The 16578-nt window shown below is 42.7% G+C and overlaps 1 protein-coding gene across 1 annotated transcript in view; it reads right to left on the bottom strand.

Moving 5' to 3' along the window:
* GOT2 (glutamic-oxaloacetic transaminase 2) overlaps positions 1-16578 on the bottom strand; it is a 147187-nt gene that overhangs the window by 62054 nt on the left and 68555 nt on the right. Inside the window, exons 5-6 of the mRNA XM_078669630.1 lie at positions 6332-6493; positions 6055-6159 (exon numbers count right to left, since the gene is read on the bottom strand). Of these exons, the coding sequence (XP_078525756.1) occupies positions 6055-6159; positions 6332-6493 (267 nt within the window). The remainder of the gene's footprint in view (positions 1-6054; positions 6160-6331; positions 6494-16578) is intronic.

The raw sequence follows: 16578 nt of genomic DNA, 5'->3' as shown, positions 1-16578 counted from the left end.
AAACAGGGGAATGGGTCAGCTTTCTGTTTTCAGGGTGACCGAATAGGGAAAGCTGCATGGAAAATTTGCACACAGAATAGAACAGCTGGGAAGAGTTAAAAAAGTCCGTTCTATATTTAGAAGCCTGGCAGAGCTACCAGAGCAAGTTCTGCTTTGACATTTGAAACTTTTTGAAAGACAAGTTGGCAGTGCAGGGAAAGAAGGAGGAGTTGTGCTTTTTTTTGTGGCAAAAGCAAGTTTTATGCACTCATATGAATATACCACAATTCAATTGTATATGTGAGCTTGGCCATATATACAGCACTAATGACTTTAGTTTGGTGCTTACTAGGGCTGAGCCAATGGGATTTAGTTTGAATTCATTCGCCCTCATGTTACATTTGTACATTTGCTAAAAGGATTGGGGTTTGGGTATTCATATTCTTTACCTCCTCAAAAGTGCTATGTACCTCCTATAACTTTGTTTATGCCCAGTTGCTACAAATTGGGGTTGATAGTGTTGACAGAAGTGAAACCTGTTCAGGTTTCCTACTGTCAAAATGGGGGGGAGGCTAACTCCTCTACAAATTAAGGCTAGGTAATCTGTATGTTGCTCTCTCCTTTTCTCAAATTGTTTTTTAGCCTGTCTGAATTGTCTATTAAAAATAGCAATGAGACATTAAATTGGCTATTCAGTAATACTGTTTTAAACCTTGTTAGCATTAATAAAAATGAATAAATATATGTTATGTTACTGCCATCCTGTTTGATGAAATTATGACAGGTTCAGTAGTCTAGATTGTGGTTCCCTTATTTTGACCTTTAAAGGGAGCTAGATGTGGATAGTTTTTGTTCTAAAATTCTTAGGTGATAAACACCATTATTGTAAGTTATTCCATGCTACATAGTTTTGCAAGGGCATTGCTATAGCTATTAGCTAGTCTGTGTAAATAAACGGACAGTCCTTATTAGAGCGGATGTTGCATAGTCTGGATCGTGAAAAGTAGAACGCAGGGAAGATGCCCATGTGATCCTTAGCAAAACATGTTTAGAAGGAAATGTTTTATAGATAACCCTGTTAAATTAGCAGTTTTAGATTTTCCTGCTGCTCCTATAACATGAGAGCATGGCCCTAAGCGTACAATGTAGGTATAGCCCACAAATCTGTCACACCTATCTCCGTTCTGAGCACTGAAACTATGATTGTAATCATTTACATGTAGGAGTAAGGGTAAGATGGGTTAGTATTTCTCTGCATTTTATGTTGGTTTGTATACCTTGTATACCCTGTAAAGCGCTCCGATACCCTCACGGGTCAAGTTTGCGCTCCATAAGACACTAAAATAAACAAATAAATAAATAAATAAATAAATCAGAAGAATCATTTTAGAACTGTCTGCAGTCCTGTAGAAGTAATGCAAAGTTTATGAGCAAAAGTGTAGAAACTTCCTTTTTTGAAGGTTTACAGATTAGTACACAGGAATACACCAATGTAAGGATTTAGAGTAGGTCTGTGTTGTTTTTCTCCTTTTCCTCTGAATTTAGTAAATGAATACAGACTTCCTTGGCTGCTTGGGATTGGGTGACGATTATTGTTCTCGTCAGTTCACCAAAGAGTTCCTTTTACACTTGCCAATAGGTCCAGGCTGTTTTTTTTTCTCTCTCGTAGATAGATGAAAGTGGTTCTTGGGTGCCTTGCTAATATAAGGGGCATCCCAAGACTAGGAAGTATTCTAAGACTATCCTCTCTGTTGATAGACTGTTTCTGTACCTGGTCTAAAGACCTTTTGTTCTGTCCACCAATAGATATTTTCTGCCTTACAACCATTGCCAGAGGGGCCCGGACATCAGATTCAGCTTGGGGAGTCAGCGTCAGCACCAGTCCAGCTTGAAGCCAAAGTGAAGGTAACCAGCCCAGGCATTGCTGGCAACTAGGACCTCAGTGAAGGCGGAAGCCCCGGGATGTTAAGTGTGTACCCCTGCCACTGTCTTGGGCGAAAGACGGGGACACAAATCAGAAAGGAATAATTGTGGTTGGGCTAGGCCCTTCTTCGCACATGCCCAGAAGGGCCTAGCTAGTAGAATGCACCTGCTTCTCTGGTATAACTGTCAGGCTATTTTTGCTGCTGTATGGAGAAGTAACTCTCCCCCCACTTTGATGAGCAAGCAGATCTCGTGCCCATCTTAGTCATTTTTGCATGCTTACATGTGCCAGGACTGCCCCTTGGTCTTATGATGACTATGTAACCCTAAGCATATATAAGGCCTCTGTTTTCTGTACTCCTCAGACTGCCTCATTCAGTTGCTAAGGCTTCTGTGTGACGTAGACTCACTCATTTAATATTAATAAAGATGTTACTTTTATATTTCAGCTTCTGTGCCAATTTCTTCTTTGTTGGTTTAAAAGGAAGAAGTATCAGTGGGGCTCCTGAGAAGGTTTCTATTTTCTACAGGGGAGGGGGGGGGGGGGATGGGTTTACTGCAACAGAAGCCCAGCTTCCTACAGATGTCCAACAAACACGCAGATTCTATGGATTAGTGGGAACTACACAACACTATTGAAAAGCAAACATGTTGGTGTCAGCCTAAGTCCCCTAATAGACTGGCTAAAAGGGAGTAATCAGCGGAACTAGCTTAGTTTAGTTCCATTAATATGAATATGTTGCTTATTGTTGTGGTTTCATTCATTTACAGGATGGGGAGGAAGAAGACAAAGACAGCATGTGGGATGGTTTGAGCAATAAGAACGTTTGTTCATAATGCTGTACTTTACTTCCTTAAATGTGAGATAGGCCTGCATTCCCCCATCACACCCACCAGCTTCTGGCATCACCATAGGTCCCTAGGATTGACTGGAAATCGTCAAGGAAACAGCTGCTCTGGAGGCATCAGTTTCATTTACACCACAAAGGTTCCCATATACAAAACCACACATCACCCCATCCAAGGTAGCGGGGGTAGCATTTCAGTTTAACAAACGTTTTCCACACGTTGATACAAGAGAACAGAGATCCTACGCAGTTTTATTAGATTCATTGGGGAGGTGGACGGAGGTTTGGAGGGTGTAGAACATGCATAATGGTGAACACATACGTTCCAAATGCTGGGCAGGAATCCCAAATGTCTTTTAGAAACATGAACCGACATAGAAGGGTTGTACCTCTCAGAAGGGACTTCAATATGGTATATAATGGCTACCTGAACAGATCAAGTAGTGGTCTTGCTATGTCCAGAGTGCAGAGAACGCACCTGCGTTATGTTGCTTGGGAAATGGGATTGGTTGATGTTTGGAGGGCACCACACTGAGTGCAACTTGATTTTAAGTTCTTCACCCGCAGGCATTGACTGATTTTTCCTTTCTCAGATGGCACAGGGAGAAGTTTTCGAAATACGCAGGTAGAACTTCTTTCTTGGATCATGTTAAGTAAGCTTCAACTGGCAAATCGGTGAATAACTCTGGAACTGCGTAAAGGGGTGCCCGAATGAATTTTCAGGGACACAGTACATTAAACTGAAATTAATCAGGCAATATATTCCTGTTTGGAAATTAATGGTATGGGCCACACATCACAAGCCACAAAGTGAGATGCACTTAAGGGATTCATACAGAGAGCATAGTTTTAAGGAAGTAAAACTAAAACGGGAGCTTGATGCTTTAGTCCCAACACAATTTTCGAAAACTACTACATTCTACAAACAGGACCGAGAGCCAGCTTCAAGTTTTACTGACAGACAAGGCCGAGAAGCCTTTCCTTTGACACTTGGCAATTTCTGTATAAAAGTGGAAACAAAGCTGAAAAACAGCAAATAGAATCAAATCTAAAACAACAAAAAGATTTATTTAAGGGGTAAGGAATATTAAAGGGGTAGTCATTTATCGTGAGACAAACAATATTAGCCTTCCAGAACTTTTATGAATCCCTAGAAAAGACTGGATCCTACATATACACACAGCCAGTTATTGAAGCTAACATGAAACTTGCACAAGGAAATGGACAACCTAATGACGGAGGAAAAAGTCCTTAAGGCCAATTTAAGGAACGAGTTCCACTAAGTTCCCATACCCAAATGGCTATTACATGAGCATTTATGCGACTTTTAGGGACTGTGCTGCAGTACTAATAAACGGTTTGAATACGTTCCCTGCAGAAGACTGTCACACCCCTTGACAGAAATGCCAATCCCAGTTCCTAAACCACATAAGGACCCCTCGGCTGAGTGCTCCTTACTGCCCGTTTCCATTGATTAACATGCAAAACCTGGTTAACATTTTAAACATGTTCTTTTTGCACATGGGAGTAAATCAATCCGGCTTTATCCCAGGCAGATAACACATGATTATCTTAAGACCGGAAATCTTGTAGAAAATGTTAATGGTTTAGGAATGTCCACAATTCTTTTAGCTTTAGATGCAGATAAGGTGCATGAATGCGTTAGCTGGGCCTCTCTCTATTAAGTGTTTTTCAGAGTGGGATTGGTGTGGTAGTCTTGTTATTTGGCTTCAGGTCATTAACACAGATCCTACATCCAGGATATTACTTTATTGTGGCTGCTCAACTCCCTTTTCGTTACACTGGTGTAGCTCCCCAGGATGCTACCATCACTTCTCCAATTTGTTTTGGTGATGGAGTTAATCACAGTGAGGGTGCAACTACACAGCAATGCTGTTGGAATACTCTTTGAAGACTGTACAAAATCAATTTATTTTCACATCTTCAGTCATGGGATGAATCAGAGAAGTATTTGAGAGCCATGGGGACTGAGCTTGAAGATGTTGAGAGGCATAGGTTTTTAAAATAAATCACAGTAAATCAGAGATCCTTAATTTGTCTACGGGCACTGATGAGACCCAAGATATGTGGATACCATCCTCAGAGCACACTGGCCCCACTAGGTAGGAGATTCAGTGTGATATGGGGTGCTGGAAGGTTGTTCGTATCCTAGCTGGGCACGACAAACAGTCAAAATGAACATTTTTCCCCTTGTTCAGGCAGTTAACATGTCTACCGCCTTCTTAAATAAGTCTGGAGAGAAAAAGCTTGGAGTTGCCATGGAGATGCTGATGGCCCACACTCAAGGGGTTGGGTTGTCCTATTATATAGCAATATTATGTTAACCACTTCGGAATACTAGAGAAGTGGACTAGCCGAGACTGCAGAAAGCAGGGGTTTCGCATGGACCTGACAAAGGTAGGCATAACACTTTGGGAATTTCTATTCTTAACCAAAGAGCTTTACTCTCCGATTGAGAGGAAATACATTATTTGAGGTTCATGACTGAATGGCAAAGCTGAAAGTACTAAACCCTATTCCTGTCAATCAGCTTGGATTCTATTTCAGAGGTGGCAAAGTAACAGACTCCTTGTGAAACATTGCTCCAGTCATGTGCAGGAGCAAACGGCTAAACTCCACCCTGTACAGTCTTTTCAACAATAAATCTCGTTGGAAACAGAAATATTACATCTAGTGGGAATAAGGGCTTTTGAGAAGCAGATTCCTGCCATGTCACTGGGTGGCAACAGAGCTAAAGTTGGAAACTAGAGTGCCTGGGCATAATGATACCATAAATACATAACATAACATAACATAAAAAATGTGGCAATCCCTTCACCGCTTTGGTGGTGCCACAATAATGCCTCTGCGATTGCTGGCCAGTATCGCACAGGACAAGTATTCATTGAAAAAATGCAAGCTCTCTAACATCAAACAGAGGCTTAACACCTTCGGTGCTCAGCTCGTCATGAGGCACAGCTCGTCATGACCGCCGCGACGCACCCACGCAGGGGTAATTCCCCTGCTGTGCAGACCATTCTATTAAAACAGGCATGGTCATGACAAGCTCGGCTCGTCAGGAGCACAGCGCCACTGTGCTGCGTGACGAGCCGAACTCGTCACGAGCCTCCCCCCCCCACCCAGCACGGGAATTAGCCCCGCGGCAAAGGGGATATGGATCTTCAAACCAATATAATAGACACTTGAGAACTGACCACGTTCGTCAAATCTAACATGTAGAGTTAGACAGTCATTTGTCATTCTAACCATCTTCATCCAGACAAAATCATTCTGAAGTACTCACCTTCACCAAGGCTGCCAGCTCCTTCCATTGCTCTGGACGGGGGTCCACGCCAGTGGGGTTGTGAGCACAAGCATGGAAGAGGATAATGCTTTGTTCGGGAATTTTCTGCCAATGACAACGAGAACATTGCATTAGCAACTTATAAAGGTTCTGGAGTTCCAGCTACTAGATGAGCAGGCTTTCCAAGTGGATACTGTGTGCATTTATTGAACAGTGCACCTGTTCACCATAGTATTACATACAGAGGGCAGAGAAAGGTGGACAAACGGACACTCACAGAAATGTCATCAAGAGCCCCAGTGAAATCAAAGCCACAGGTCTTGGGATCATAGTAGCGGTACGCCTTTAGCTGCAGGCCAGCATCCCGGAAAATAGGAGTGTGGTTCCCCCAGGATGGCTTAGGCAGGTACACATCACGGCTTAGATTATAAAATCGTTCCTGGAGTAAAAGAAAAAATAAAGACATAATCTGAAGTTATATTGGACAAATAACCATTCTACTGCGTGCTTACCCACAGCAAAATAGCCTATCAAACCTCTAAGAACCACTGACAAGTACACACTTGCTGAGATTTTGTGGACACAGCTACAAGTTCCAGCCCATTGAACTGAGACACATCTACGATGACAGAGCCATTAGTAGAGGAGGGAGTTGAAAGTCATCTTGGTCTTACTGTACATGTACAAAGTCAGCTCTATGAACTGAAACACAGATATTAAAGGGTCAGTTTGTGGTTGGCTGAGAGGAAGGGTCTAGCAAACAAAGATAGAAGATGCTAACGCTACCACCAACACAGGCACTACACAGTGTAAGCTATATCTTTGGACACAGCCCATGGAGAATCCTCTATGTACAGCCACCTCTGTGGTGGCTGTACATAATTTTACAGTAGTAGCCTCGCAGAGCATCCCCTTTTTAACAATACCAGCCGGGGGCGTAATGAAAGTCCTTTTTTCCCCACGTGCCAGGTATTTTTTAATTATCACTCTCACCACTCCACCACTCACGTTCTATACCCCACACACTACCACACATAGTCCACACTTTAAGTGCTCCCGCGTACTCTTAGGTCGCAGCACGCCGCACTCCGTAGAGGGGTGCGAAGACCCCAATGATGGTAGAATGACACCAAGGGTCCTTTTGGTGTGTGAGGGGTATAAAAACAACACTGTGTGCTCCCCACCACAGTGGGGACCACATTAACTCCTCAGTGGATTCCACTTTGTTTATTGGAGTGTGGTAGAGAGGCATACAGTGGACTACAGTGTTGTATAGTGACATAAGCTGGAGCAGAGTGTTGCACAGTGAAACAGCATGGACTGGAATTTGGTTAAGTGTTTTGTTGAGTAGACTCGAGGGGCATTGAGTGGAGTGGCACGCATAGAGTGGAGAGGCAGTGCATAGGCTTACAGTGGAGTGGTGTACAGTATAGTTGCATAGCGTGGAGTGGAATAGCGTGAATGTAGTACTTGAAACTGACGTAACGTGAAAGTGGGTGAACGGATGTAGATGTGTCAGAAATATCAATTGAGGTGTAAATGGTAATTTTTGGTAGGAAGGGGTGGAAGCAAACTGCTGACCTCCCCGCACAGTTCGCCCCTTAGCATTATGGTAAATGCAGTTTGCAGTGCATGCTTACTTGGTATTTTGCTGGAGTGTTCCACCAAAGTTGGTGCAGATTAGTGCGGTCATCTCTAGACGCACGTGTTTCTGAATTTTATCAGTCATCAGTAGCGATCAAGAAACCATTTTCATCTGGGGTTGTTGAGCAGGCTGCCAAAACTCCTGCAGGTCTCAGTACCTCTCACAGGCGCATCTCCACTGGCTCGTTAGGTCAGTGGCTCAAGGGATGCTTTTTAAACAGTAGAGATCAAAAAACGATTTTCATCTACAGAAACATGGAAAGTGTACTGCATTTACCAGGATGCAATGGGGTGAACTGTGTGCTGGGATGAGAGGCAGTGTGCTCCCCCCCCCCCCCAGTAATGTTTGATAGGTGTAAGCAATGTTAAAGTTATAAGTGTTAAAATACATAGTTCTATATTGTGCCGGAGTATACCATGGTACGTTTGCGGTATATCACGGTGCATGCGGATGAGAATGCAGTATCTGATTGCTAATGGCTGTCTTTACAAAACGTAGAAAGACATTCGGATAGAAACAGAGAGGGACTGATAGTTTCCCCACTCACCGAAACGGGACTGACTTAGTTCCCCTTAAACGGGGGCTGCGCTGGGCCACAGCTTAACGACAGAGGGTCCATAAGAAGAAAATATTATAACTTCTTACTGCGGTCACGATAGACTATCATTTGGGTTTTGACCCTGGAGACTTTGGTTTACTACTCGTAGACTGGGCAGAGGTTGACACTTAAGGATGACCAGCAGAGAACGTAAGGATGGAGTTACAAGACATGGAAGTTATTTGCATATGAATATCGCTTGGGACGGAATTATTGCCAAAGGAGTAGTGATACATACAAAAGTTTGATCCTTGAAATAGTCACAGGACAGTGTGCCCACCAGGCGACGAAATATGTGTTCGCTAAGTATCCAGCAGAACTACTTAAAAAAAAAAAGAAAGAAAGAAAAGAGAAACCAAAGAGGATTGATTTATTGTGTACTTGGGCTCTTACATACATGTGAACTACCATTTCTGCGTGTTCTGGGACCTTATTTTTGTTAGTTTCTGGAGGCCTAGGCCACACCTGAGGGAGCAAAGTGGTTCTTCCTACCTTTCAGCACCGCTTTGGATATTGAGACAGGGCTTATTAGCTTGTGGATATTCCCAAGAGCACCAATTCCCTATAAAAACCACCACCGACAAAGTATTGAAGGAGGAGGAGGACTTAGGGGGCCATAGGGGCTGAGTGCCCGCTCGTGGACTTGCTGCTGCATCCTGCTGAGGAGATCGGCAAAATCGCTGTCTGTCCCTAGAAGGCACTCCACTAACAGGTGGATGTTGTGACTGAGAGCCCAGCACCGAATGGTCTGAGATAGGCGAGATACCTGTGGTGAATGTGCCCCCTGTCATATTGTCTGTGCGAACTAGGACAACTTTGCCGATAAGGTGAGGTAGAAATGCTTTCAATGCTAGGTGAACAGATAGAAGCTCTAGGTAGTTGATGTGGAGTCCCAGATATTTGGTCTCCCACAGGGCCTGTACTGTTAGATCATGTAACTGAACTCCACATTGTGAGCGATGCATAGGTTATGATAATGATGTGCGGAACAGGGTTAAGGAAAGGCCGCCCCGTAACAGGTTGTTGATGTTTGACCACTGCAGAAAGTGATGAGTGCGGAGGCCGATCAACACTAGATCGTCCCAGTGACCCTCTGAGACCCCGGTTGAGTCAAACGTTCCTGCAACGGATGCATGTGCAGGCTTGCATGACGTACTATGGCAATGCAGGAGACCACCAAGCCTAGGAGGCGCATAACTATCCCGCCTGTAAGCTGTTAATGTAGTTGAAACAGAGGTATTAACTCTGGAAAGGACTGTATACTTGCTGAAGTGGAATAGGCTAGGCCTAATTCTGTGTATAGGATACCTCCAGGTAAGCTTGGATTTGTAGGAGTTGGAGGTGGAACTTGGTGGAATTGATGGTGAACCTTAAGAGATGAAGCAGATCTATGTTGCCAGAGTGTGGTGTTCACACAATTGGTGGGTGGCAGCTTTGATAAGCCAATCGCCCAGATATAGGAATATGTGGACTCCTTGTCTGCGTAAGTGTGCGGCTACCACTGCAAGGCACTTGGTGAATAAATCGAGGTGCAGTAGTGACCCCGAAAGGGAGGACCTTGAACTGGTAATGTTTGCCACCTATCACAAACTTGGGATATCGGTTATGTGCTGGGTGTACTGGTATGTGGAAACGGGCGTCTTTTATGTCTACTGTAGCCATAAAGTTACCTTGTTGGAGAAACAGGATAACTTCCTTCAGGGTTACCATGTGAAAGTGCTCTGATAGGATGTATTTGTTGAGGGACCGGAGGTTAGGAGCCGCCCTTTTTGAGTATTAGAAAGTATATTAACAGAAGAGCGTCCCTTCCATTACCAGCAAGGCATTCCTGAGAGACGAGATGGAGACTAAGGAGGCCCCAAAGGAGCAATGGTTGAGACCAGTTTAGTTTGATTGAAAGTATACACAACAATACGCAAGGGAAACTGGAAACACAATCGCAAAATAATACAGACTAAGGGGAAGGTTGCGAGTGAATCAATAAGAACACCAAGACTGAAGACTTGAAGAACAAGCATACACAACCGAACCAGACAGCGGAAAGAAAACAATCTAACAATGTAGTCAATGCCCATGCTCATTCTCACCAAGAGGAGTCACTCTACCTTGCGACTTGAACGACTTTTTTGAAGAAAAACAACTGCCACACATCCAGACCCAACACTAGAAGGCAAGAGTATGTAAAGCATGTGTATCTACAGCCACACATGCCTCGAACATTTATTTATATTTTTCTACATATTTTTAGAGGACTTTACAGAGAACTGTGTTTTTACATTTAATTTTTAGGTATTACCGCAATACTAGGTTTTGTAACGAATTAAATATGTAAAGAAATTGAATATACTGTACTACACTATTTGTAAACCTGACATGTGACTACACTATTTGTAAAATAGGGTACTACAGCATATTTACAACCATTTATTTGTTTTAAGTCCATATATATATATTTTTTTAATATATAGAACCTTATAAATAATTTTCCCAATTATCACTTTGAAAAAATATAAAACCTAATACTTTCTTTAAAATATCTTTTTATTGATCATTTTCGTAGATACATTGAACTGTATATCAGCAAATAGTACAACAAAAACAGCAAACGCTCAGTGTTCACATATCTGCCAAGCCTTTCAATGGTGCCAAGGCTGGAATTATCCCCCACCCGATGTTGATAAAAAAAGAATACAATTGAGCTTAGCAACCTGTAAACAGCAGCAAGTGATGACTCAGGAGAACACTATAAAAATTCCCTTTTTAAATGTTTTATATTTAACGGTCATCTGAAGCAATAGTGCTGGGATGGAGTCAGATGCAGGAGGGTAATTGGAATGTGACCAACTGTACCCTTCGATCACGCTCTTTCAGATTAAAGAAGTAGAGTGTCTCAGCCCACCAGTCGTCCAAATGCAAGCCTGACATGTGACGGTTACCCAGCCTGATTTACTCATTGAAGCGATCCTCACATGTGACCGACCATTCCTCACTCTTGCGTGTCTGCCAAAGTTAACGCTGGCATGTAACCAACTTTACTTGTAGTCGTCCCTCCGTCCAGGGATAATCCAGACATGAGACTGTGGTGCTGCCAAGTTTTCCAATGGCATGTGACCTTCAGCCAGGACAGACCTTTTAGCCAGCAACATTCTGCCTTCTGGGGCCTGTAATTTTTCACCCCACGTGTTCTGCGTTCCCAAGGCTCAGAAGCCAAAAGCTAGCAATGGGCATCACACTGGACATGGAGCCTCCCTAACCCTACCACCCTTTCAAAGTTCGGTTAGGGAGAGACAGTCATACATGCAATAAAATTCAAAATTAAGTTATTAGTAGTACTGGTCAGATAAGTATTGACCAAGTAAAAGCATGAATTACTACAACAAGCTAAATATATTAAGCATTTAGTTTCCCTGGAATGATTCAATTCAGCAGATGGTAAATAAACACACAGAAGAGATCAGAATCAGGTCACTGACAAGTGGTTCCCAAAAGGTACCATGGCTACAGAATTTAAAGATGTTCAAAAGACACTACTCAAGGTAAATTAACTTAATCACTTAGGTTGAGTAAAGATGTCAAATCCGGTTTAAATACAATACATTTTCAAAATTGGAGCCGGACAATAACGAGACTGTGTTTAGAGATCGGCAGCACCAGTAGAGCTGCTTCACCTTTACCCACCACTTCAAACAGACACCCCAGCCTAATCAGTAAGCAGTCACTGTCTTGTCTGGCTTTAAAACAGACCATGTGCTGTTCTTTTTAATACTTTATAAAATTCCATGTGGCTAGTGTTCTGTGATGTGTAAAATTCTCTCAATGAAGTTTACTCGGAATTGGGCACCAACAAATGGAAAATAGTTTGCAGGGATCAGACTGTTTTCTAAGCAAATGAGGCAATCCTGTTCATTTACGTTGCTGGATATAAACTGCTTGGTAAAAGACAGATTATCGTTTATGGTTTCTCTTATAGCCAAAGGTCAGGGGTCACCCAAAGCATTATGATACATTAATTCCTTTTACACCCGTTCAACAACAGTCAATGTATGTTCTAAAATAAAAGGGGCATTAGAGATTTATTAGGCTCCGAATTATCAGCACGCTTAAGACTGCCACTCTATAGCAAGGCAAGTTTATCCACAAAATCATGACGTCCCAATCTGCAATTTACACTTAAATCTGGTTTTATTACAGTAAAATAAAATAAAAACCTGCATTTGTCAGCAGAGCGCATAAACTCAGCAAAACACTGCCCTCCATGATGCAGAGAGAAATTAAAATGTAGACTGTTTTAATAAAGTGCTGTACAGTTTATCCACCCGTCCAGAGATCCACAGACACCAAATTGACTAACAGAATTTTAGAATTGAACCCCAACAAATAAGTTGTTTCAGAAAACAAATACCCTAGTTCAACATAAGGCCTCATCTCCACTACATTTCAATGTCCTCCGATGTGTTTTTTCCTTGTGAAATCAGGACAGGGAACAAAGTGCCTCAGCAAACCCCAGTGAATCTCATGTACTTAAGACAACTCATCTCTGCTGTGCAGCCCTGTATGGACTGGCCTTCCCTAGATTCTATATCCCTACCTATTCCCCTGCCATGTCTGGTCATGCTGTGGGGGCACTCCCTGTTCAGTTTCTGGATAGCAGGACACCTCACTGTCTCTTACAAAGGCACACCTCCACTTTCCTAGCCTGATACGCCCCATTTTGTTTTCTCCTAAACCACAGAAGCAATGTGTTTTGTTTCGCTCTTGTAAGTGGTGTTGATTGTCATGGACCATTTTGTTTACCCCAGGACAGAGTAAACATGCTAGGTATGTTACGATACCAACAATGTCAGAAGAAATACTGCACTGGTTATAAACAAACCATACTGGTATATGGTATCAACGGAAACATCAACCCCCCTACCTCCGCACCAAACCTTTCGCTGAAATAGATTAAACTGCACCACTATCCACACAAGTTCAGTTTCTGTGATGGTAAGGTGTACAATTCAGGAGGGGAAAACCTAGTACAGAGCAGCCATCCTTACGACTTGATTGCCCACAATGGTTTCTGCGGCATATCAATCAGAATTTCTAAGGAGCTGCTAATCATCCGAGAAGGTATCCAGGTGCTAGGTTGCTGGGCTCAGTCGAAATTCCTAAAGTCCACCACTGAGTGGGACGTCCGGAGGTGGAGGAGAGCGTTTCAGAACTTGGTGGCAGTGTAAAAGAAGGAACGGCTGCTGCTGTGGTTTGGGTGGATGCGTGGAGAGAGAAAAAAAGAGGTGGAGCGAAGGTCTCCGGATGGTTGGTGGAAATTCAGGCAGTGGTTCATGCATGCTGGTTCTTGGTTTTGGAGGGCTTTGAAGGTGTGCATCCATATCTTGAATTGGCATTTTTTCTGAATGGGGAGCCTGGTGGAGGTTCCAGAGGTGTGGGGTGATGTGGGTCTGTTTGGGCAGGTTGAGAATGAGTCTTGCCACTGAGTTCTGTATTGTCTGAAAACTTCTCATGAGTTCGGTGTTGGTTCCTGCGTACAGTGTGTTGCAGTAGTCCAGTCAGCTGGTGATTAGGGCCTGAGGGACTGTTTTTCTTGTGCTGGTGGGGAGCCATTTGAAGATTTTTCAGAGCATGTGGAGGGGTGGAAGCAGCTGGAGGCGAACGCATTGACCTGTCGTTTCATGGCGAGTTTGCTGTTCCAGGACAATGGCGACGTTGTGGATGTGGTCTATTGGTGTGGTATAGGATCCAAGTTGAGCAGGCCACCAGATGTCGTACCAGAGGGGAGGTGTTGCCAAAGATCAGCTTAGCTTCAGACAGCTGGCTTTCATCCAGTCGGTGACATTCTTCATGCAGTTATTGACACTGGTCTTCGTGGTGGTGGGGTCTGCTGAGAGCGAAAGGATGAGCTAAATATCATCGTTCTGACAATGTCGGCTAGAGGTGTCAAAGGTGTTGAAGAGGGTGGGGCAACATAAAACATCTTCTGTTGGAGAGGCACTTTCATTTACCAGGAATTAACTTATCAAAGCCGGTCTCTGCTGCCCCAAACATACACTCAAAGTAGTGCCAACCTCATTATGTTAGGTAATTTTTTCATTAATAACTTCAGTTGTAAGCAAGTGGGAGTTATGCCCTACATATATTTGTTTCTTCATAAATAGCCTTTAGCAAGCACTCTGTTGGGTCTTTTTTTATAATGTTAAGTATTGTTCCAGCTCTATATGAAAAATCATATCCTACACCCAGTTAGTAAAGTAAGAGTCTATTAGCTCTGGGGGAATAATACTGCAGTTTACAATGGAATGTTGCCTAACATGTAGGGAAGAAAGAAGGTACTTACCTATAACTGTAGTTCTCCAGTATTGGAAGCCTTCATAGATAAACATGCTTCAATCATTCCCAGTCATGATGGGAGTCCCTGGTACTTTAAATAGTAATACAAGTAGACTGATCGGTATAGACTAGAAAAGGCCTAGGACTCAGTTTATATCATCAGTCATTATTAAAAAAAAGAGATTTAAGTGTGTGGTGCGTGGTTTGGGGAGGGGGATTTTGGTCTGATGTTTGCAGACCCTCATTGTGGATGATATTTGGTGCCAAGAACTTCTACAATATGCCTTTTACATGCATAATGCTTGCCGGGCTTTGCTCATCTGGTACTTTATAAAATCTGTTAAAAAAAAAAAAAAAAAAAAAGAGACTAAAAGTTTGCCTTAGCCAATCAGCATGGGCTACCCTCTAGAACACCTGGCAGAAGCTAAGAACCTCAGGTTTTTGAGCACTAGTGCTAGCGCTCATATAGAGAAATAGAGGAAGGTGAGCTGTCCCCGCAGGGAGGAGGGTGGGTCGCATGTGAACCTATGAAAGCTTCAAATACTGGAAAACTACAGTTACAGGGAAGTAACTTATTTCTTACTCCAGTATTGGAGTTTTCATAGATTCACATGCTTGAATAAGAGTAGTTAGCAGTTAAGTAGCACATTTATATTGTCCTTGAACAACTTAACAGGACAAAGCGATAGCAACTCTTTAAGTAACATCAAGCAGAATGTTAATCATAGGTATAACAATTAGGAACTAAATTCCTTTAACCATTAAACAGAGAAAATACTCTACGATACAAAAATTGTGATACAGCAATGAAAGGCAGGAGGATATACAGGGATGGCTAACCTTAAGGAAATAGATTGCAAAGCAATGCTTGTCCCACCGCTGTGTCATTTAGGTCTGTTGAATCCAATCAGTAATGCCTTGTAAACATGTGTCTGTTCTTCAACGTTGCTGAACTGCAAATTTCAAGTGACACTCCTACAAATAATGCTGTAGACGTAGACACAGCCCTCGTCGAGTAACGCCCGGGCTTTTCAGGATAGTGGTCTGCCAGCTCTGCAATGGCAAATAGTATGGCACTGGATAACCTTGTAGAAATACGCTGCTTAGAAAGCGGGAAACCTTTCCTGAAGCGCTGTATAAAACAAATAATTGAGAAATCTTGCAAAACGGTTTTATTTTGTGCAGGTAGAACTTAAGGCAACGCCTGAAGTCTAGCGAATGAAGGGCTCACTCCGCAGAAGTTGATGGATTCAAGAAGAAAGTCTTTAGTACCACCAGTTCATTCAAATGGAAGTCCAAAGGAACCTTTGGTATAAGTGTTGGATTTGTACGGAGGAGAAGACAGACTTGAATTGTAAAAATGGTTCTTATATAACAAATGCCTGCATTTCACTTACTTTTCTGGAGGACGTCAGGGCAAGAAGTAAAGCTAACTTCCACGATAGGAACTTGTGCCCACATGCATCAAAGGCAATTGCATTCGCAAACGGTGCGAATCGCAATTTTCGGCCGTTTGTGAATGCAATTGACTAATTTGGAATGCATCATGCATTTCGCAGTTTAGGAATCGCAACCATGTTGCGATTTCTAAAATTGCGATTGCATTTAAGAAATCGCAATTTCAGATTTCTTAAATGCAATGCATGATCATTTTTTAACTGCGAATTCGCAATTTGGAAGTGGTAAATTAGCATGAAGTTGAACTTCTTGCTAATTTACCGAAAACTTTCAAATATGCACAAATTGCATTTTTGAAAGTTTTAATTTACACACACACACACATGCCCTTGGGGCATGTGTGTGTGTAAATTGCATTTAAAGTTACATTTCAGGGGTGCAGGGAGGGGTTCTTTGGACCCCCCCTGAACCCTTGAAATTGCATTCACATTTTGCGAATCGCAATTTGAAATTCGCAAAATGTGAATGCCTTCCCATTCATTCCTATGGGCCTTTT

Source organism: Lissotriton helveticus, chromosome 12 (genome assembly GCF_964261635.1).
Source record: "Lissotriton helveticus chromosome 12, aLisHel1.1, whole genome shotgun sequence".
Taxonomy (NCBI): domain Eukaryota; kingdom Metazoa; phylum Chordata; class Amphibia; order Caudata; family Salamandridae; genus Lissotriton; species Lissotriton helveticus.
The sequence above is the reverse complement of the archived record's forward strand: the minus strand, read 5'-3'. Positions and strand labels throughout refer to the sequence as shown.